The sequence below is a fragment of the Molothrus ater genome, chromosome 1 (genome assembly GCF_012460135.2).
Source record: "Molothrus ater isolate BHLD 08-10-18 breed brown headed cowbird chromosome 1, BPBGC_Mater_1.1, whole genome shotgun sequence".
Taxonomy (NCBI): Eukaryota; Metazoa; Chordata; class Aves; order Passeriformes; family Icteridae; genus Molothrus; species Molothrus ater.
The window spans coordinates 49,861,540-49,883,897 of record NC_050478.2 but is presented as its reverse complement, the minus strand read 5'-3'; the positions used below and the strand labels follow the sequence as shown (position 1 = coordinate 49,883,897).

Genomic DNA, 22,358 nt, shown 5'->3' with positions numbered 1-22,358 from the left:
AAAAGTCTGTTTTCTCCTGCCTCTCCCCCAGGGCCAGCTGGAACAAGTAAAAGAATGCACTGCCAAAGAATCATAAAGGTGCACTTTAAAAGAAAGAACAAAAACCAAAAAAAAAAAAACCCAACAGCCAAGAACAGTAGAAGGTAAATTCAGATAGCTTAGTGCATACAATAGTTTTGGGTGCACAAAACAAAAAAATCCAAATATCCTCCAAAAAACCCATCTGACTAATATTGCTTGTTCCTTCCCACCCAGTTACATGGGTTATAAACAAGAAGCATACACTGAAGTATTTTATAACCTAAATATAAAACTTTACACATCACTTTCACAGGTCATAAATACAAACCGAATCATGCTTAAGCACTATTGGTAAAGAGCTTCAGCACAGTATGGCTGTTCAAAGAACAGTCAAATAATGGCCTTCCACAGCCATGTTATTGACTGACATTTAAACATGCCAAATGAAAGATGTGGAATTGCTCCTCCTTAAGGAACAACATTTAAGAAATCTAAAATGCTAATCTTTGGCAGGACAACTGCACAGGACATATGTCAGGGAGGGCACAGGATATGTCAGGTTCCCTCTGAGGTACACAGATAGGGTTAACATATCAGAGATCATGAAGATGAGCTGACTCTTCTGAACTGCATTAAACCTGCTTGGAGCACGGTATGTAGATGACTAAAGGAAAAATCACTGACAACTATCTGCAACATGACATAGCTTTTTAAAAATACTGATGTACATGAAAACTTCTACTGAATATAAGTACAAATAGGAACAAACCACTAAATTTAACTGTTCTTACTTCCACTACTTACACAAGTATAGCAAAGCAAAATGCTATTTCATTTCAAGTCATAAAAACTGAAAGCTCTTGACTCAAGTTACACAGTCCCTCTGCAACAGTTTAAGTGTTAGATTTAGGAAGGATTCCTTTGCTGAAAACAAACATGGAGTAATTGAGATACAAAGAAGTGAATAAAATTAAGAGACAGCAATCAAAGTATTTTTACTTTACAAAATGGAAGTTTCTCCTATATCTAACACTGCACAAGGTATCTTGCATAATCAAAAGGTAAGCAGAAGTCCCTTACACTGCCTCGCTTTGCCAGAGAATCACCGTAGTCTGCTGGCAAAGTCCGCTTGCTGGACTTTTTCTGCTCATGTTCAACTGCATCTTCAATTATAGGCTCAAGCCTCATCTGGACAAACACCAAAGATGTGGATCAATTTCTTTTCATTATACAGTGAGGAAAGATCTAAAAGCCTTTTAAAAACTTCTGAAATATTTAGAAAACTGCATAGAACTCACTGATGTTTAAATAAAAAACCTAATGAGGCTCTGGCCTTAAATTAAAAAAATCTCTGAAAAACAGACTTTGGAAGCTCAAATTTGGTAAATAAATTTTAAGAGTCCCCCCTCAATTTTTTTTGTTTTTTTTTTTTTTTTGCTTTTCAGCTGCAAGATTTTGAAATCTGTATCAAAAGTCTTGCTCAAGGATTCAGTAGAGTCAGTCAAACAGTGTTCAATCTAAAGTGTGTTTTCATACAGCATCTATTGAGTATCTAAATCCAAGTTTACGAAACAAAATCTTAAAACTGAATGCTGCTGCTTGCTGGACAAGTTTGTCAAATAAAAAGTTTATTTCTATGCAGAAATAATTCTTCCCCAACCCTTCCAAGAGTGCAGCTAAGTAATGTGCTGTATCTATGCATATTCTCCTCAGTCAGTAAATGCAATCTTATTTTGTTACCTCTGTGAGAACTGTGGTGTCATATGAAGGCTGATACTTCTCTTTTTCATGTGCAGTCCGTTTTTCCATCTTTTCTCTGTCTGTTTTCTGTTTTCTGTCTGCTCCTTTGGGCTAAAAATGAACAGTTATGTGAACATGAACACAAATGGGAAATGATTTTATAACTGAAATCTGATCTCAGACATGAACCATTACAAGCAGTAATATAACGGTTTCCCATATCTTTATGAAAACTTAGAGACGTAAGGATCTGTTTCTTAATGTTACCTTAAAAACTTTGATTTGACAACTGGCTGAATGCAGATGATCTGTGTATTCTCCATTCTCAGTCTGTTTAAAGGTGTCAACCTGAATTCTAAAAGGAACTCCTTTCTCCCCTCCATGTTTACGAGGTGTAAATTCAGTGCTGATACAATGTACCTGAAAAGAAACAACGACCAAACAAAAAGGACCTTCAGAAGCATTTCAGGCATGAACTTTATTATTGTTACCTACATCACATGAACAGCTTCTTGTAAAAAAATACAGCAAAGCTATAGAAGGCCACTGACTAGAAGAGTTTTTCATCTCATCTCAGAGTATTTTCAAACATGCCCAACTCCTTTAAAAGTCCAGAGACCTTTTAATCAGTATGCAATTGTTACAGCTTCAGCTGCTAAATCAGAATGAATGCTGTGTTTATAAGCTATGAAGACCCCTTAAGGGTATCTAGGGAGAAAATCAGTGCAATAGAAGGAATTATGAATAATCTCACTGGACGGTGCTCCCAATTTATTTTGCTTCCTTAAGGAATTTTAAGTGAGCCTGTAGAACAACCCAACTATAGTGGCGTAATATCAGTTCCATTGTCAGTCTGTTATCATTTCTTCTAAGGAAATGTATAAATGAAACTAGTCCCTAATTTATCTCACAGTCCTTCAAGGCGACTAAATTTTAGCAATTATGTAACTTTGATCTAGATAAAGATACCTATTTTAGGAAAAGTTAATTTACTGACAATATAGAATTTAACCTCTTTCAACAACCAAGTAAGAAAAGTTGCTACCTGAAATTTCACGGCCATACTTTTTTACAATGAAATCAGATCTGAGACAAAAATAGGCAATGTGAATGTGAACATTTAATCTAAATAATTTCCAAAGAAAGCACGCTCAGTTGCCCTAAGATATCAAATACACATATAACAGAATTCCTACAAGGAAGCCTAGTGACATAGTAAGAAACATCTTTTGAGTGCCTGATTTAAAACCCTTTTCTTGTAGGACAATACTTTTTATTTTGAATCCTTAAGCCAAGCTTCTGCTGAAACTAGTAGTAAGAGCTACTGAGAGGAATTTAAGTTAATTCTTATACTTCATACAACTAAATATTTTAACTATGACAGCTTTCTTCAAAGAGTTTTTTGAAAGTTTTTTTTTTTTCTATAAACCCAAATTAAATAGAAAAACCTAACGAGGGACTCCAATAAGCCTATGAACCCATATTTTTCGGTATTTAATGGCCATCCCACAAATAATAAACCAAGAAGCTTTGTAGTTCAAGTATATTGCTGTTTGTGACCTGAAAGGCACCAAACACAGACATCCAGTCAAATAAAGTTTCAAACCTGAATAAAAGCAGATGTACATTTTGTTGGATCCCATAAAAATTCAACTGCGTTGAGCTGGCTTGGATTTGTCTTGATATCAATGACTCCAACAGACATTGGAATATCTATTAAAATAAATAGCACGCATTTCAGAAAAGTAAACAGCAAGTAAACACTATAAATAAATTGTAATATAAATATAATCATAATCACCATCACCATACACAAGGTAGGATGGAAAAATGTGGGCTTTGGTGGCAGTTTCTTAGGACTGATACATAGAATCTTAGTAGATTCAACATAAAAAGTGCTCAAGGTTTTGGGTGCTTTTTCATTCTCCTCCCCTGCTGCCACCTCTGAGGTTATGCACCAAAAATGACTGAGTTACACAAAGTACAGAAATCATGTTGGCACCGTTTTCACAATCTAATAGAGAAAGTTACTTCTGTCTGTGTTCTCCCAATCACTGCAACACTCAGCAATCAAAATCAGAAAGAATATTAAATATATATGGCTGCAGAGCTGCTATCTTACTTTTATAGCACTTAGATTTTGAAAAGAATGTAGAAGTGGTAAGAACATTGAATTCAAAACACACACTATGACAAAGCAGCATCCAGAAATCTGGTCTGTCCTTTTCCATCAGCCTCAGCATAAATGTGAATGTGACCAATTTAAATTTGGAAACTGAATTCCATACAGGGGCAACAAAGAGAAGCAGTTATACCTAGGTCGAGCAGTCTGTCCCCAGGGCGGTTCCACTTCCAACCCTCTAACTGCTGGTGCTCTGTGTACTGCAACCTTCTGTCATGGAACACAACTCTTATAATGCTCTAACAAAGAAGAAAACAAGCCTGTGATGAGCCACACAGTCACTACAGATAAAAGTACTAAACCATCCCAAAATAGCCACGGTGCTAATAAATACATTATTTACAGCAAAAAATTTGACAAGCATCAGTATCCCAAAATATTCCAGAACACAGAAATAGAACTGAGCAGCAGGAGATACTTGAAGATGTGGTAAAAATGAAAGGGAGAATTACATCAGATTGGATACTCAAAAGGTCACTATGAGTTACACACAGTGAACTGAGCAACACTGGCAGCACAGTATCAACCCTGTGTAGGCAACACCAAATTATTTTAGACAGCAAACACCAAGTATTTCATTTATTAAGAAAAGTGGTGAATATTACTTGATCATTCTTTCACTGAGAATTCTGTGAACGTGTACAGGACATTTTAAGAAATAAAACAGAAAATTCCCTTAGTAGTACTTGTAAGATATTTACAAAAAATCTATGATTTTACTTGATAGAATTAAAAAGTTCCAAACTTTCTCAACTACTTTAGATGAAATATTCATCCAGAACAACTACAACATGATTAATTTTGTTCAGCTAGAAGCAATTCTCTAACAATACCTGTTTTTGCGGGCAGTTTTGTTACTGCTAAATGAATGCACATATAAAGCAATTTATTACAAAGAGGCTGGAAAAATACTGTATACATTGACTGTTACCCAACAAAGAGAATGTAGACAGATTAGCATATTTTTTTCCATTATTCTACAGTCTTCCTTGTATTAACAGCAGCTTAAAGTGTCCACAAAACCCAAGAACTTTTAAATGGAGCACCTCTTCAAGATGAATTGCACTTCCTTGGGTTTATTTCAAAGATAATGGAAAGCAAATGTGTGTGCATGTACACACACACACACAAAGGAACCATTCCTTCTGCACTGCAAACCAGCACATTTGGAACTTGGAAATATCTGTAGCCACCTTCACCTCCATGAAATTATTTCTTTGGTAAAACACTAGGATTCCAATATTTAATTGTCCAAAATGGAAAATTCATTGATGCAGCATTCCAATACCTTGCTATGGTAAAACTGACTTTTCTAAACTTTTACGCTGCTTTGCCCTATTGTACCAACCAAATGAGTCATCACCCACACAACAAAGCTAGAAAATTACAGAAGAGAGACACCCAAGGCTACAAGGAAATAGCAGCTAAGGGGGCAAAACAGTTCTTATTACAGCAAGTCACCATGCCAGGATGCAAAAAGTTTAATTATAGAACTCTCAAATGCCACTTTTATGCTCGTGCTTAACTCTTCGTGAAATGGTCTCTAAACAAGCATCCCACAGACAATAAGAACAAGGCCTAGGACTATACAAGCAAGCCAAAGTTCACAAATTACACAGCCCAAAGCTGGCGGGTAAAGATTTAGCCTCCCACAGGCACACTGTTCCGGTGCATTTATCAGCACCACTTTCAAAGTGACTTTAATTGAAATTTTTCCCTTCTTTCCTAATACCCAAATAAGATTTTTTTTGAGAATTCAATAAAATCAATAATTATCAAGTGCTTAGAAGAAAAATCCAAAGCCCTCCATCAGCTCTTTTAATCATCTGTGCTCCAAATAGGTTTATTTTTCAGTTTGCCTCATTTTCATATTTCATAAAATACCTCAGATCAACAGGACCTTCTACGAACATTGAAGCACAAGGAGACAAATCTGGAACTGAGGAGAGGGGCTCAGCTGTGGAACAAACTGCTCAACAAGCAGCAAAATTAGAGGTCCATTCACCTATGGATGTATCTCCAACAGCCCACTCCTGCAAAACCCACAGGCTGGCTCCATGTGCTTTCTGTAACACTTAAGAAACATGATCACAATACCTCCACTTTTATCTAAATGATCCTCTACCTTCCTCTCACCTCTCCTGATCACTTGAAGTGGACAATGTCATGGCTCAGAAGACACTGGATACAAAATCTACAGACACTGGATACAAAATCTACAGACAACTATCTTAAGCTTTGCATAAATACTTAGGTCTGCAGTGCACACAAGTGTGCATTGAGTACTTATATCCATATGTTTTTATTTTAAACATCACTGGTCCACATATTCTGACCAATACCTAGTGACAGCAGGAAAAAATAATTCCACAGAATATACAGTCTTTGGTTTGTTAGTAACACTATCTAGTGAACTTAAATTCACCTTCACCAGTTTTCCATTGATCTCTGGTATGTCTCCAGCTTTCCGATTATCTAGCATCCGGATCTCATAGGACTGACCTTTAAAGAGAAAAAAAATTGCATTGGGTAAAAGAGCAAGAGCACAAGGTTATTTTGTGTTTAATGCATTTAGATTAGCTTTTGGTTCACAGTACACGAGGATACCAGTACCTGAAACTTGAATTTGAGAGATCCAGATAGCAACATGCACTTCACACCAGGGAAATTAACAAAACAAAGTGACACTCTTTGGTCCCCTTAAAACCACAGATATTTTCGAAGTTTAATTATTTAATTTTGTATCAAGTGTAACTACTTGCTTCTCTATTTCTTTTTCTGAAAACAAAACATTTCAAGGTTGAATTCCTTCTTTTTTAAAAATGCCAAATGGCAACATACTGAGAACCATTAACTGGTCTTCCAAAACAAACTTGCAGAGTTTTCATACTTTCTCCAAAACATACGTACTATTCTCCCATGTTTAATTTTGCCCATATACCTGTTGCCTTTGTATGATTTTATGTTGCCTATGTACACATTTTATGCTCTGTATGATTTCCGAAATAGACCTTTAAAAGAGACAGTTACCATTTTTATCAACAGTATAAGCAAACCTATCTTTCCAGCGAATATGATAAACTGTTGTGCTTCAAAAGTAAAGCTTGTAGCAATTTATTTAATTACAAGGATTTTTCTCTTTCCAGAGTGAGCAGCACATATTCCTTTGCAAAATCATGCTTCCCTAACTAAAACATGGGACCAAATAAATTTCAACACCTTCATTAAGATGAAATGCAGGAAAATCATCACCTACACTGCCCTTCAGGCTACCTTTATGGCCCAATGTATAACACATTTAAGACATTCTGACATGCCCCACAAGGCAATAACCCTGTGAATGAGCAAATAACTTCTTCATCTCCTTTCACTTTTCACAGACTGATGTTACTTCCAACTATGGACCATTTCAGGGGTTTTTTTTGCTCAAACACAATAAGCATATTTATGTATATACTCTACACATGTAAATGCTTTCCTTACCCAAGCAGAATGTGAACATTGATACAGTCATTGATTACATAAATTCATATGAAACATATGTTCACATGGTACAGCTGAGTAAATAATATATAATTCCTCCTCCTGTTGAATACAGGAAACTTTTCCTGTTAGTGTGATTCGTTCAATTACCATTGTTTTTCTACTCACACAGCTACAACATGTAAGTTCAACTATATTTAAAGTCAGCATTTCTTGGACCTGGCAATATTAATAAACTTTCTCAAATATTTCTCTGTCCTCTCTCAACATTTTTGGAGGGGTAGGGAAGTGGGTGAAGAAAAAAATTCTGATTATTTCTTCAATAAGTATGGCTAGCCTTTCATAGGTACAAAATAAACAGTAGATTTGATAAAGGTAAAAAAGAAAGAATACGGGACTTGAAAATGTAAAAACAGCTCTGAAAATTTTCAAGATGGGAATAGATACATTCAGTTTTGGACATGTAGCTGCTCTGAAAGTGTAAAAAGCACCACAGCACTCACTTTTGTCATCCCTACATACACTTACTTTCTCTGTTCTTTCCTGGAGAACAGCCAGAGGAGCAAGGTGACACAGCTATGGACAGTAAGTGAATCCAGTGTGAACTAAATTCACACTGAACCTGTGGCAGCTTCATTCACAAAAATCCCAGAATGTTCAATTTTAGAAGGGACTTCTGGAGGTCATCTTTGGCAATTCCCCTGCTCAAGGCAAGGCCACCTACAGCCAAGTGCCCAGCACTAAGCCTGGCTGGTTCTGAGTGTCTCAAAGATGATCATTGAGACCATACCTCGTAAGCTTCTTGGTATAGCTCTCATGGGAGAAACCAGCAAAAGCTTTACTGAAGGAAATCACTTGTAAACAATATCTACTACCCTCTCCTTGTCTACCAAGCCACCCAGTTCATCACAGATGTTTATCAAGCTGGTCAAGCATGACACCCCCTTGGGAAATCTGTGCTGACTACTCCTGATGATCTTGAACTTAATGTACCAGGAAATGGTTACCAGGAAACACTTCCCCATCACCTTCCCAGGAAGCCTGTAGTTTGCTGGGTCCTCCTTTCTGAAGATCAGAGCAACATTAACTTTGATGTAGTCTCTAGCACCTCTCCTAGTCACCAAGATCATTCAAAGACTATTAATGGTGGCCTCACAGTGACACAGGCCACTGCCCTCAGCACTTGTGGGTGCTTCCCATCAGGACTGGTGGATTTATGTCTGTTCAGTTTGCTTAAGTATTTCCTGATGTTCTTCTTTCACCAAGGGTACATATTCTTTGCTTCAGACTTTCCCCTCATCTCTAAGGCCTGGGATTGCTAAAGACCAGTGATACCAGAAAAGACTGAGCCCAAGAAGGCATTCAGTACTTCAGCCTTTTCAGTGGCCCATGTCACCATGGCCAATGTCCTGTTCACCAGGGGGCCCACTTCAATTGTCTTCCTCTTGCTATTTATGTACTTACACAAGACCACCTTGCTTTTGACATTCCTCACCAGATTCAGTTCCAGCTGGCCTTTGGCTTTTCTCATTGCACCCCTGCAGGCATGGACAGCATCTCTGTACTCCTCTCAGGTTACCTGTCCCTGCTTCCATGTTCTGGATTCCTATCTTTTGTATTTGAGTTCCCTTGCTTACCCATGCAAACCTCCTGCCACTTTTGCCTGACTTGCTGTTCACTGGGATTTGCTGCACTTGAGTTAGAAGGAGCTAATCCTTGAATGTTAACCAGCTATCTTGGGCCCCTCTTCCCTCTGGAGCTTTATCCCATGGAACTCTATTCTCCTGAAGTTTAAAGATGTGATCTTGGTCTTCTGCCTTGCTTCTTCCTCTCAGGATCATAAAGTCCACCATCTTGAAGGCAAACAAGCCTGACTGACCTTGATACTCACAACCCCAATGAGCCCTTCCCTGTTTCATGAGGTATAGCAGAGCCATCCTCTACCACTTGGATCAGGAAGCTGTCAATCAGCACTTTCCATTCATACCCTGCTGTGCTGTCCCTGCAGGAGACACGACGTTGCTTGAGGTTCTCCTACAAGGACCATGGCCTGTGAATGTGAGGTTACTTCCAGCTCTTCAAAAAACATCTCATCTACTTGTTCATCCTGGTCAGGTGGCCTACAGCAGACACCCACTATAATGTCATCCATATGACATAATCCATAATATCCATCTATAATCCTTACCCATAACTCTCAATTGGAACATCACCTATCCCTAGGCAGAACCCCAGACATTTCAGCTGTTCACCTACACAATGCTTAACCTCCCCTCCCTTATCCTCTGGCTCTGCCTTTCCTTAAGAGCTAAACTCCCCAGACTGTAACGAGGCACTTTGCAAGCCATCCCACCATGTCACAGTGATCCTAAATCACACAGATGTCTTAAATCCTCGTGCTTACTTCCTATGCTGCTTGCACTACTGACATGTGTGCACTTCAGAGGCACCTCACCATGCTGACTTACCACACAGGGCTTTGCTGTTTCCTTGGAATCATGCTCTACAGGCACTTACTTGCTCATATCCAAATGCTGGAGATGACCCTGTTTAAGCCTCCTTTTGTTGATGCTGTGTTCCCTTTCACGCTCTTTGCTTATCAGCCATGGCTATCACTCCCTCACAGTGCTGCTGTCAGTCACTCCCTCCCTCACTGTTCACATTTCAAAGCCCTCCTTTACCAGGTCAGACACAAGCTGGCTAAAATACCTCCACTGCCCTTTCCAAGCTGGATCCCATCTCTCCCAAGCAGTTCTATGCATTCACAGAACTCCAAGCTTTGCTGCACTGTGTAAACCAACCCAAAGAATGCTTCCCTTTTAAAAGCAATTCTCTTCCATACCACTTCTGCTGTTCCATATACATCTAGCTGAACAGCAGCCAACCCAAAACACTGTCCCACAACTCCAATATGTTTCCAATGGACCCATTTAACAGATTTCACAGTAAGAACTCTGCAAACCCCTCAACAACCAACCATCATTGCTCCAAGATCTGAACTTCTAGAGTCAGCTTCAGCTGAACATCTAATCACGTTAAATATTCCATCAGAGTCTATTGAGATTTAGAGTCAAAATCCACGAGACAAAGAAAGCTGAACTAGATAAAGGATTGGAGATCATAGGGCTTTAGAGCCAGAGGAGGGGGAAGAAAAAGTGGGAGGGTATGCAGCCATTGATAGGATCCAAACAAATTATAAGTGATTTTGAGTTCAGAATACTAGCTGACTAAACTTAGGACACCAATGTAATTCTCAATGTAAATCTTCTCAGAGGAAGGTTTTACCATATAGCAATGACTACATTCAGATTATTCTACCCAGCAGTCAGTGGCCTCTCTAGGGAAAAAAAAAATCAATTTTCATGCAAATTAAAACATAGGGAAAAAGGAAAAAAAACCCATCCTGATTCACATGAAGTATTTATCTAGTTAATTTCTGGTAAATGTATACAAACTCCAAAAGTAACTGCACTTGTGATTGTGTTTAAACATAATACAGTTTTGGACAGACATGTTTAGCTAATTTGAGAGCAATTACAGTGGTTCCTTCTGTGCACCACCTCAGGGACTGACATTTTAACATTTATTATGATTTTTGAGGGCTGTTTGTCTGTACCTCATGCATATATCCAATTAACTTATCAATCAAATTTAAACAGAAATGCCAAATTAGTCACGAATTTTCAGCTATTACTGCCTGAAATTTGTCTCCTAAAAGGTCTGTTGGCTTGATTTTATTGGGGGATGAAGAGGGGCAACGCACAACAGGAAAAAAAACCAAAACCAAACCAACAAAGGAAGAAAGACCCCACTCCTACCAGAATCCAAAGGGAAAGTAACATCATACTATAGCTGTGAGCCTACAAATTGGACAAAAAAAGACTACTAGCAAGGCATCTTTACAACCTCAATGTCCACAACCTCATTTCTGACATGCATTTATTTTGGATATAGACACACACTTATCAAAACATGAAATACTACTCCAGTATCAGGCTTGCACCATAAGCTGCATTCACACACGTATACCAACCTTGATTCAAATATGTGAGAGTTTCATCATATAATTTTACTGCTGGAGATGTTGCAGCACACATAACATACTGGAAAGGTGGATGTTTGGTCTCATTTTCTTGTGGAAGGCTGGAATCTTCCTGTTTGAAAATAGGCAGCGCCAAAACATCACTGAAAAGAAAAAACCAGACAACTTTGAGACTGTTGGCCCTGTTTTGATTGAAGTTAAAGAAAAAAAGTTATTTGTGACTTAAAAAACTCCACAGTGAAATACATATAGAATTTTGTTACTCATTTTATTAGTAAAATCTATATGAGCAGTATCAAAAAGATTTTCCACCAGAACTTTAGGTTAGGTTACATAAACAAAATACTATGGGACTTAAGCAGACAAACAATTTTGCTGATGCTTTGAAAATCTAAACTTTGTTTCCTGTCTCCACTTAAAAAATTCAGTTCTCTCAACTTTTCACCTGTCAACACAGCCAAGCTTGCCGAATAAACATGCAAATGAAAGCAAGGCTTTCATTTTCTTCTTTGGAATAATGTATTTTCCAAAGTAAGTTACCTACACTGTGAAAGTATCTCTCTCTTCATTTAGTACCATTATGTCTAAGCTATTAATTCTGTTGGCATTCTCAAGCTTCTCTTAGGCTTTGGCAGACTGATTAGCTCAAAAATTATCAAGCAGCATATTCACAAAACATAAGCTATAAAAAGTTTATGCCAGGATTCGCTTCACTTATCATCTACAATGTATAACCACCAGAAAAACTTTGCTACATTTCTAGAGAATAAAGAGCAATCCATGTTGTCCACAAGCTGTGGTAAGAGAGACAGCTTCACCACAACCAGCAAACACATCTTCTGCTTTCTACAGAAATTAATAATCTGTATTAGTAATAATCTTCCTTGTATACAGAAATCATGCATAAATTAAGATTTTTAGGAGCTTTTCTTTTACTGAATTTTTGTTCATGATGACATCATCTGCATATCCATGCAACTTTCCTTAGAAATGTTACAAGTGTGAATTAAGATCTCACACCACCTCAACTGTTAATTTAGTTTTTAACCAACATGTATCTTGTTTCTATCTCTTGCACTGATCTCAAACATGGATTTGATATATTTTGTAAAACAGTTATAAATGCCTGTATTGCACAACTATTTGTTAGTTGTATGCTAAAATTTTTGAAGTAAAACTGTTTTATAACTGTTCATCATTTCTGCAAGAGTCTGCTTTATTTAAAGGCTATTAATTGCTCTTGAATTCCAGCTCATATCATTTTGAAGAATCAAAAAAGTATATCACAATAAATTCAAAAAATGAAATTAGACCTAATATTTGCATGTCACATAGGCTAGAATGTAAGACTTGGTCTGCTTAAGTCTCAGATATGCAGAGTCCAGGGGCACACCAACTTTTTTTCAGGGCAAGTGCCACATTCCATTAGGGATGTTACTCCCTGGGCTACTTGGAAGATGTTATATTGACAAGAAAATACTTATGAAGGGTGAAAACGTCTAAGAAATTTGTCTATGCCTTGGAGAGACTGTACCGTGTCTCCCCAAGAAGAGATCAAAAAAAGACACCCATACAGGTTTCCTTTCACTAGGAAGAAACCACAGGGGATGCTACGAAGACTGATGTAAGCAGGACAAGGCAGTACACTGCCCAAAAAAGCATTACAAGGCTACTGAACCGTGTCCTAGCTACTTCTGATGCCACCTCCTCAAACTGTAGCCCAGAGAAGAATTAAGTTACAAATGAAGATGTGAAATAACCACTTCAGAGAGCGGACACCCTTAAAAGAGTTTTCTCATACAGAGACAAGAATCCGTGAGTAGGGCAGCAAAATCCACAGATGGGTGAGTGGTCCTTGATGACGACTCAGAAAAAACTGAAGGAAGGAGCTGCTTCAAGCCCTGATGTCATCAGGAGGGCAGCAGGAGCAGCCCAACACAAGAGGGAGTGATTGCCCTGACAGTGACAAGCAGAGGGAAGCAAGTGTGCTCTCGAGACAGGACTGCTGCACCAGGAACCCATGCTCATCACACACTTCAGCACCCAAAACACAAGTGCCATTATGAGGAGGAACTTTAAAATGGCAAGAACATGGAAACAAGAGCAATGTTTAAAATACACACATGAGTCAAAGTGCAACAAGCAAGGCATGAGAAGTATCTCATCAAATAAATTACCTGTAATTCTTGACTAAGCTCTGCAGCACTTGCCTTCACATAACACACATGATTAAAGAGAAGTCTTTTGTGTATTTGTGAAAAATATCTTTAAAGTCTTCATTTTCCACTCACAATTGGAAGTTTATAATGTAGCTGGTCTGGCTTAAGAAAGTGTGATGTGGGGTTAATGAATTAGCTAAGAGACTTGGCATTGGAAGCCTACAAATACACCAATTTAGGCAGCTTTAAACCAGCTTTTGCTAATACTTAAAAAGCATAATGACTAACTGCCACTGCAGAAGAAGAAGGAAAAATAGACATCCAGCTCTACAACCCTACAATTTAGCTGTAAAGAGAGCACACTGTTCATTCTTTAATGCCATCATTCTAAAAAATATTCCGTAAGACAGCACAAGACAATTTTTTCCTATAAAACTCTTCTGAGTACTAATACATTCCAAAGGAAAAGACAACCCAATGCAATGTAAACTCCTTCCTAGACCATCTTTAAATCAATATCATTTAAATAGTATTTTGATTCATTCACTTGCAAACAATGAAATATTGATGTTTTTTGCATTTCAACATACACTCTTTTCCCCATCTAAAAACAGATTAAAGCTGCAATTAAAACAGTCAATAACGTATTTCAAATTAAGACCTGTAGGATCAGTTTAAGGATCAGGGACTAGCTAAATTTCACAGCAACAAACAAATAAAATTTTTATTTCTACAAATAAAAATTCATTGCAGCACAGGTGAAGAAAAGATGCAAAGACTGCTTACAATGGGAAACAGGATAGGAAACAGAAACTTAATATTTTTAATAGTACTCTTTACTGAAGCTTAAGATGAAAAACTGCATATAATATATGCTATTGCATCAATCACATTACCAGAAACTATGGAGATGCAAAATCAGTCTTTTTACCACCTTTAATCTTATACTCATTCTATTTTAACACCCAACAACAACAAAAATCAAACAATCAAAAAAACCCTAACCCATAAAGAAATCCCATGAACAAACAAATACAGAGAACAGATCAACCTTGTCAGCTCCAGCCTTTTTCCTCTCAGACCCCCATTACAATTTCTGCATTTATGAGCCAATGTCCCAGCAGAACAAATCATCTGCCCACAGTCAAGCCCTGGCAGCCTCCATGCTCACATACACTTATGTAGGCGTCCTTCAGTCATTTTCCTACTCATCTGGTGAAATCTTGGTTTTGTTGGGCCAGTACAGATTAGAGACAGGGACTGTAGTGCCAGCTTTGTTAAAGTTATTTCACACAGCAAAGAACCTAAACTTAAAGTTCTTACCTAAACTGTTGTGCCCACTGGCAGAGCAGCCCACATGGAGGAAAAGTCAAGTGTTCCAAAATAGCTACTGTTGCAATTATTTCAGACTACAGGAGAACAGAGAGCTTGAAGAGACTGATTCTGTTCCTTTTTTTGTCATTATTAACTTTTGATCTTGTGAAGTAAAGATGCATTTACTTCATTGTCTCATTTAAGTGAACTTTAGAACTACAAGCAAGCTGATGTATGGGTGAGCAGTAATCTTTGGAAGGACAAGTAGCATCTTTTGTTATATTTTCTGATATCATTTGAGAAAGTCCATCTAGCAGGATTTACTCTCCTGATGGAATTCCGAGACCAAGTTTTGAAACTACTAGCTCTAGTAAGAAGAGTCTTATCTCAGTTCCTCAGCATGTTATCTAAAGTATTCAAATGAAAGGCATTGAGTCTTAGCTATTTATGCTACAGAGGTGCCTACATGAAACATCATCATACAAAAGCAGGAAGGCTTAGAAGAGGAAGTAAGGTGAATGTTACCACTTGAACGAAAGCATCCAGTGGGATGCACCTCATGTGAGAAGCTGTCCTATGTCATGTACCCTAGATGAATATAATTCAAAAGACCAAGAAAAATGTAATTTATCCCCCCATGCTTGTGAAATGTGTCTGTAAACCTTCAAAATCACCTTCCTTAAAAATTTAAAACCTTCTTTCCACACATTGTCCCAAGCATTTTAAAAAAAGCCCCTCCATAATAATAATAATAGGGTCAAAAAATAAATTAAGAACTTCCTGTCCTTACAAGAACAGGAACTACTCTGTCAGCAAAATTCAAATTGATGTTCCATCAATCATCTGCCTTATCTATCTTCTGGATCGTATGTATACCTTTGGGTGTGAGTACTAAGGCATCCCAAGGCCTTTTGAACAGGCCTTTTGAAACTTTAAAGCATGTTTTTTACGAGGACAAATACCTTTAGGAAAAATTTTTCTCAAGCAGTCTTTGAATTAAGAGTTATGATCTCTAGGCCAAGCTCTGAAGTGTTCAGAGGTATGAGCAAGCCATAGGAAAATGTAAGGCAATGGGAGACCTGGTACTTCCTAACACTCCTTATGTCCACAAAAGCAAGTTTGATGGGGGGGAAAAGACCCCTGGAATTAACTTCTGGGAAACAACCTTCTCTGCAGCAGCTGTCCAAGAAATCCAACACACGAGAAACAGGTGCAAATGGAATGCTGTTCCTGGGAATCCCACAGACCATCACACAGAAACTCAGATAGAGAAAGGCTTCAATTTAAGGGGAGTCTGGCACAAAATACAAAAAAAACACCAATCAAAGAAAGAAGAAAATGCCAACAACAACGCCTGTGTCCTTCCTACCAAGGAAAAGAAGAATTTTCACCATGACAAATCCACTCCAACACAAGGAGGTCAGGCAGCTGCTCTCACTTGCAGCAGGCTCCAGTACAGATGGCTCCTACGTGGAGAAGAGCACATGAAGGCAGACCTGCTGCCCTGCTCTCAATCTGCTATGTCCATCCAACATCAGAGGTGACAGAGGAACAAACAAGACAGTTCTGCGCTTTGAAGTATTTTCCTTAAAAATTAAACTGCCCCCTGACTTTTTGTAATGTATTCACACACTCAAGTTGGAAGAAAACAACAAAAAAACTCAAATCCAGTCAATGTCAATGATCTAGAACATGAGGTTTATCTTTCAACATGTTTTCTCTGTGGTAAAAGGACAAGGAAGCTTAGGTTTATGGACACACTTTTCCTTCAAATGCCTATTTCCTCACAGGTATTTACTTATTTGTGTGCTTGCAAGAAGACTCGAGCTCCAATTCTAATAAGTACTTGACATTTTATTTTAGAGTGTCTATGTGAGTGATTTTTTTTTCTATAGTGCAATGCATAAAAAAATAGAACAAACCAAAAGAGAAGCTTTATAATGTATTCTGCAGAAAATACTTTGTACATCTAAAAAAGCAGAAAAGAAAAAAAAAACCAAGATAGCATCAGCAAAGATTCCTCTTTCAAAAATCCAATATAACCAGCAGTAGAGTGGACACACTTTAGAGTGGGAGATATTAGGGGAAACACAAACAGCTATTTGTCTGTCATAATGTAACAGCAGCCAAAACCAGGGCCTGAATGAGAACTCTTTTTTGGTTTTGCCCAGCAATTATTTAGTTAAGGCAGTAACTGTCAATCATGTTTATCAGAAGCCAAAAAGGCTGTCAGGGACCCAAAAGCTGTTAGAAGAGAACACTCTCCCTTTCTCCTCCTGAAAAGAGAGCTTTAAGTTGTCAGAAAACGTTTCCTAACTGACCATCTCAGAGTTCCTTCAGCCTGAACTGTGCTGGAAAGGTTGGTACACAAAGTGCCCTCACCAGCCAAGGCTCTCCACACCACAGTGAGGAGACAAGACTGAAGACTGCATCAGGCTTTCCCTCTTTTCAACCAAGGCAGCAGACAGCTGCTCCAAAGACACTGAAGTGTTTGGGAGATGCAGCACAGGCAAACTGACTTGATTCTCCAAAAATGGAGGACTGCCTGCATGTATTTTCATACAGCCTTTTGTAGAGACTTTTCCATTTCAGAACCAGAAGTCATTCTTTTTTACTTAGTTTGATGAACTTCAGGTTTTAACCTACAAATATGTACTAAAACAGCTACTCTTGAAATAATTTTCAAGTTCCCCATGACAGGGTTGAATTGTAGCATGACAAACACCACTGGAATTGCAAACATTTGAATAAATCCATATACTAAGCTTTCAAATTACCCGTAAAAATTTAGTCATTTTAGGTATTTTTCTGTCTATTAATGGTCAATTAACTCAATGTATAGTGGTTTAATAATCAAATAATTCACTGATAAAAAATGGAATTCTGGTAGAAAGATGACAGGCAGTTCTTTGAAACTTGTCTTTAAACAGCCTCCATTTTTTTATAGTTCATAGCAACCATGAGTGATCCTCAAACATACACAACTACTTCTGTGTTACAATGGATATTATGAGGGATTCATAAGAAAACATGAGAGATACCATTATCAACAGAAACAAACATTAACTTCCTTAAATTAAAACTCAGTATCACTGAAGGGTACAATGTTTTTATATGGGTTTTGGTGCAGGTGTTGACACATCTGACAACTGTTACTACAAATTTAATTTAATTTTGTGATTACAGGTAGTTTCTTTTTGCATGAGAAGGTGCTACCAGAAAAAAAATGGGTATTGAGACTTTATAAAGAAATTTCAGAAAGTATCTAAAACTGTGTGAATCTGAAGGGAAATTCAGGAGGCACTTAGCTGCCTTTTAACAAAAGTCCTAAAATGGACTGATGATCAATGAACATGTGCAACTTTATCGGGAAGAATAAACACAGGAGTAACGCCATAAATTCTATCTAAGGGCTCTGACTTATCATCAACTCCAGGAAGTATCAACTCCTTTATATACACCCCCAACAGTTAAAGAGATTACATGCAGATCTTCTAAGAAAATCAAGGGGGCATATACCTTGAGGAGTTCAACGAGGATTCTCCTCTAGGCAATATTTAATTTTCTTCTTTTGCTTTGTTAGAAAGTGACAAGTAATTAACTTCTAGTGGCACAATGAACAGTGACAGAGCAGTATCCTTCCTGTTCATGCTTTGCTACTTCTCTTGGTTTTCTGCTCTCACATCGCTTGACAGGCCATAATTTCTCTGAAGTAGAAATCTAACAAATACATAGAATAACTTACATACGTGCTGAGAATCACTCTGAATCCAACAAACACTGATGGCAATTAGGTGACCCCTTTAACTATAGGGTCTGTGACTGTAGCTACAAATACTACTACTACTCCATATGTTTTCCAAAAATACTCTGCAGATGAAGTGCATAACAAGATTCAAGACTAATATATAGCTTAGCTTATAAAATACTACTTTTGAAGTGCTGTTTTTAATTGCTACAACTCTTTCTGTGGTAAATGTCCAAATAGGCAGGTATATGTAACCAAAAGCCAGCCACCACAACAGGATGATATGACCAGAAAAAAACAAACTATCCCACAACAATAAGAATAATAATTCTTACAGTTCCTAGAAACTGAAGTAGGTGCATTACTGGGATGAGAAATGAAGTTAGGAATACACAGGAAAATATAAAAAACCTAACAGTCAAAATGCAGAACTTTTAATCATAAGAGATCCTCGAAAGAACTGAATCAAGATAGAGAAGAGCAGCTCTTGAACATGAGCACATTCATTTTCCATTGATGTCTGCACTTAGAACCCACCCAGGCAACAACCACACAGCTGCCCACAAAAACTGGCACACCACTTCATGGGATGAATGTCTGAAGGTTTGCAGAGACAGAAACGGGACAGAAGTGGGATAAAATCCAGACAAGCTGAATATAAAATCAGGAATATTCTCATCAAGAGAAATGAATCACTTCGTTCTCTGAACTGGCAAGTTCTCAATGTTATTTTTAATTAAAAAAAAAACCCAAAACAAAACAACAAAAAACAAACCAACCAACCAAAACACAATCCAAACCCCACACAGAACAAAACCCCCATCAAATACATGTCCCACCATAAATCCACTGAACTCACAATACCAAATACTATCAAAACGTCTTCATTTCTGTCCAGCAGAAGCCCTTTTCCGTAACTTCCAGCAAAGACACTGCACTTCCAAAACTTCCAAACACTTCCATTTTACCTGGGAAGTACTGCCTTAAAGCATACATAATAGATGAAGCTTGTGGTCACCTGCAAGCTCCAGTTTCCCCTGAGAGAGAACGTGCCTTTTATACAGCCTAGGCCATCAAAACTATCAAATGCAAGTGTTTTACTTCTCCAGACAAAATCCTTTAACACCGACAAACCCTGTCGAAAACCTTGGACTTAAAATGTCTGTCGTTGCCTCCAAAACAGTTTCTCTTTTTCACACTAAGTCGTCACGCAGGAATCCACACATTCTGCCCATGAGCAAGCTAAAATTTACTCAAACAAGTACAGTTTTAACTTAGTTTCGAAAAGGTACATCCAAACGCTACTTAAACCCTAACTTTGTAAAACCTGGAAAACAATCAAAAGGTAAGGAAACCGCCAAGTTGACTACGAACAGAGACCTACACGGCAAGGGAAAAAACCCCATCATTAAAGACACACTACATAGAAAAAACCTCACCACTACACAGAAATACAGAATAAGTACTGAATAAAGTACAACCATACTACCACTCTATTAACGACAACGTTTACCTGGTCGAGAAAGAACATTTTTAAACCTGGCAGGAAACACCTATTGTTTATCACGACAGAACTACATTTGCCGAGTGTAAGACGACCATAGTTTGGAAGGTAGGGTTCGGTTACACCTCGAAGGGACAGCGAAATATCAGTTTTAGGGCAGGGATATCGCCTATAAAGGGAGCAGCACCCCGGCGCAGGCAGCTGCCCGCCCTTCCCGAGCGGCCACCTGCCAGCGGCACGGGAGGGCAGGGCTGGAGCCCCTCCGGCACGTGCCCACGCCTCGGGAAAAGCCTAAGGAATTAAAAAAAAAAAAAAAAAAAAAAAAAAAAGAAAAAAGAAAAAAAAGGGGAGTGAAAGGAGAAACTCCGGCTCCTTCCCGCGCAGCCTCAGCCTGCCCACGGACGGGAAGGGCTGCGCGGCCCGAGGAGGCCGGCGGGGACCCGGCGCCCAGCGGCGGGGATGCGCTGCGGGCCGCGTTACCTCATGCTGTAGGCACCGGCTCCCAGCTCCTGCCCGATGCCCGAGAGGCTGGCGTCGAAGTCGTGCACCAGCCCGGACTCGATCACTTCATCCATCTTCAGCACCCACGCCATGTTCCGCCGGCCCCGCCGCGCTCCCGCCGCGGGAGGAGCCGGACGGGGCGGAGCCGCTCGGCACCGGCGCCGCCGGGGAGGCGGTGCCGGGCGGGCGAGGAGGCTGGAGGAGACGGGGGGAGAGCGGGGAAAAAGCACGTGCGGGGCGGGGGGACGGGGGCGGCTCCGCGCTCAGCCCCGGGGGGGCCCTTTCCTCGCGGCGCGACCAGGGCGTGGGGTCGCTCTCAGCATCCTGCGCCCGCCCGGCCGCCGTGGGGCGCTGGGGACCGGGCGGCCTCCGCCTCCTCCTCCTCCTCCTCCGACCGGACACTGCCCAGCGCCGCCGCCGCTTCTGCCGCCGCCCGAGCTCCGACCCAGCCCAGCGGCGCCTCCCGCCGCATCATTCGCAGGGGGGAGGCTGCGGCGGCAGCAACAGCAGCACCGCGGGCGCCCGCCGGGGAGGAGCCGCCGCCGCCGGAGGTCACGGCCGCCCCGGGGGCCCGCGCCCGCCGCTCCGGCGCGTCCCGCAGCGCCGCCGCCGCCGCTGCTCACGACAACATGGCGGCGGCTTCCACCCCCGAGCGCCTGCCGGGGCGGTGCCTGCCCGCCATCGGCGCCGCCGATTGGCTGGGCCCCGCCGGCAGGGCCAATCGGGGGCAGGCGCGGAGGGGTGAGGGGGAAGCCCGGCCAATGAGGAGGCACTTCCTCACGCCAGGTGACGTCAGCGTGACGAGAGCGAGTGGACCTGCGCTCCTCCCCGGGCCCGCGGCATGGCGGGAGCGCGCCCCGGAAGCGGCCGTGGCCGCAGGCCCGGGGGCGGGAGCGGGAAGGGGCGGTGGCACCCGGGCCCGCCCCGAATGGCCGCTGTCGGCCGGCCCGGTCCGCTCCCCAGCCACCTCCGGGGCCGTGACTGCCCTGAGCATCCGGGCTCGGTGCAAGGTGTCCCTTCCCATGGTTGCGAGGATAAGCTTTAAGGCCCCTTCCCAGCCCAAACCGTTGCATGGTTGCTTTTTCCAGAGAACACCGAGAAAAACAGAACACCCAGAAAAACAGCCAAACCCCAAAGAATCACTGAATATTCTGAGTTGGAAGGGATCCTCGGGGAACACGAGGGTCAGGTTGGAAGGAATCACACTGAGTCAGCCGGTCCAACCTCCCTACTCAGGCATGGACACCCTGGAGCACATAGCACAGGATTGCATCCGGATGGTTCCTGAATATCCCCAGTGAGGGAGACTTCACAACCTCTGTGGGCAATCTGTTCCAGTGCGCGGTCACCCACGCAGTAAAGAAGTTCTTTCTCATTTAGGTGGAACTTGCTGTGCACCCATTTCTGCCCATTGCCTTTTTCATCCTTTTGCTTGGCACCACCAAGAGCCTGGCTCTGTCCTCTTGACACCCTCCCTTAAGATAGTGATACATACTGATGAGGGCCCCTCTCTACTCTCAAAAAATTCCCTTCATATTTAACAATTCAGAGAATACTTACATAATTTTAGGATTTCATTATTACTATTAATTTCATTAAGTGTTATGTCTGGAGAAAAAACTATTAAGACAGAACACTATTAAGACTGTAAAATGTGTTTTGAC

At 40.3% G+C, this 22,358-nt stretch overlaps 1 protein-coding gene across 3 annotated transcripts in view; it reads right to left on the bottom strand.

The window, feature by feature from the left end:
* UBP1 (upstream binding protein 1) overlaps positions 1-21,252 on the bottom strand; it is a 35,182-nt gene extending 13,930 nt beyond the window's left edge. The window contains exons 1-8 of one of the 3 annotated variants that reach the window (XM_036378782.2): positions 20,674-21,252; positions 11,460-11,611; positions 6,369-6,445; positions 4,077-4,182; positions 3,368-3,474; positions 2,029-2,181; positions 1,762-1,872; positions 1,102-1,209 (exon numbers count right to left, since the gene is read on the bottom strand). In XM_036378782.2, the coding sequence (XP_036234675.1) occupies positions 1,102-1,209; positions 1,762-1,872; positions 2,029-2,181; positions 3,368-3,474; positions 4,077-4,182; positions 6,369-6,445; positions 11,460-11,611; positions 20,674-20,786 (927 nt within the window). In that variant the 5' untranslated portion in view covers positions 20,787-21,252. The remainder of the gene's footprint in view (positions 1-1,101; positions 1,210-1,761; positions 1,873-2,028; positions 2,182-3,367; positions 3,475-4,076; positions 4,183-6,368; positions 6,446-11,459; positions 11,612-20,673) is intronic. The other 2 variants (XM_036378781.2, XM_036378783.2) reach the window with 2 other exon arrangements.
* Between the last annotated feature and the right edge of the window lie 1,106 nt (positions 21,253-22,358).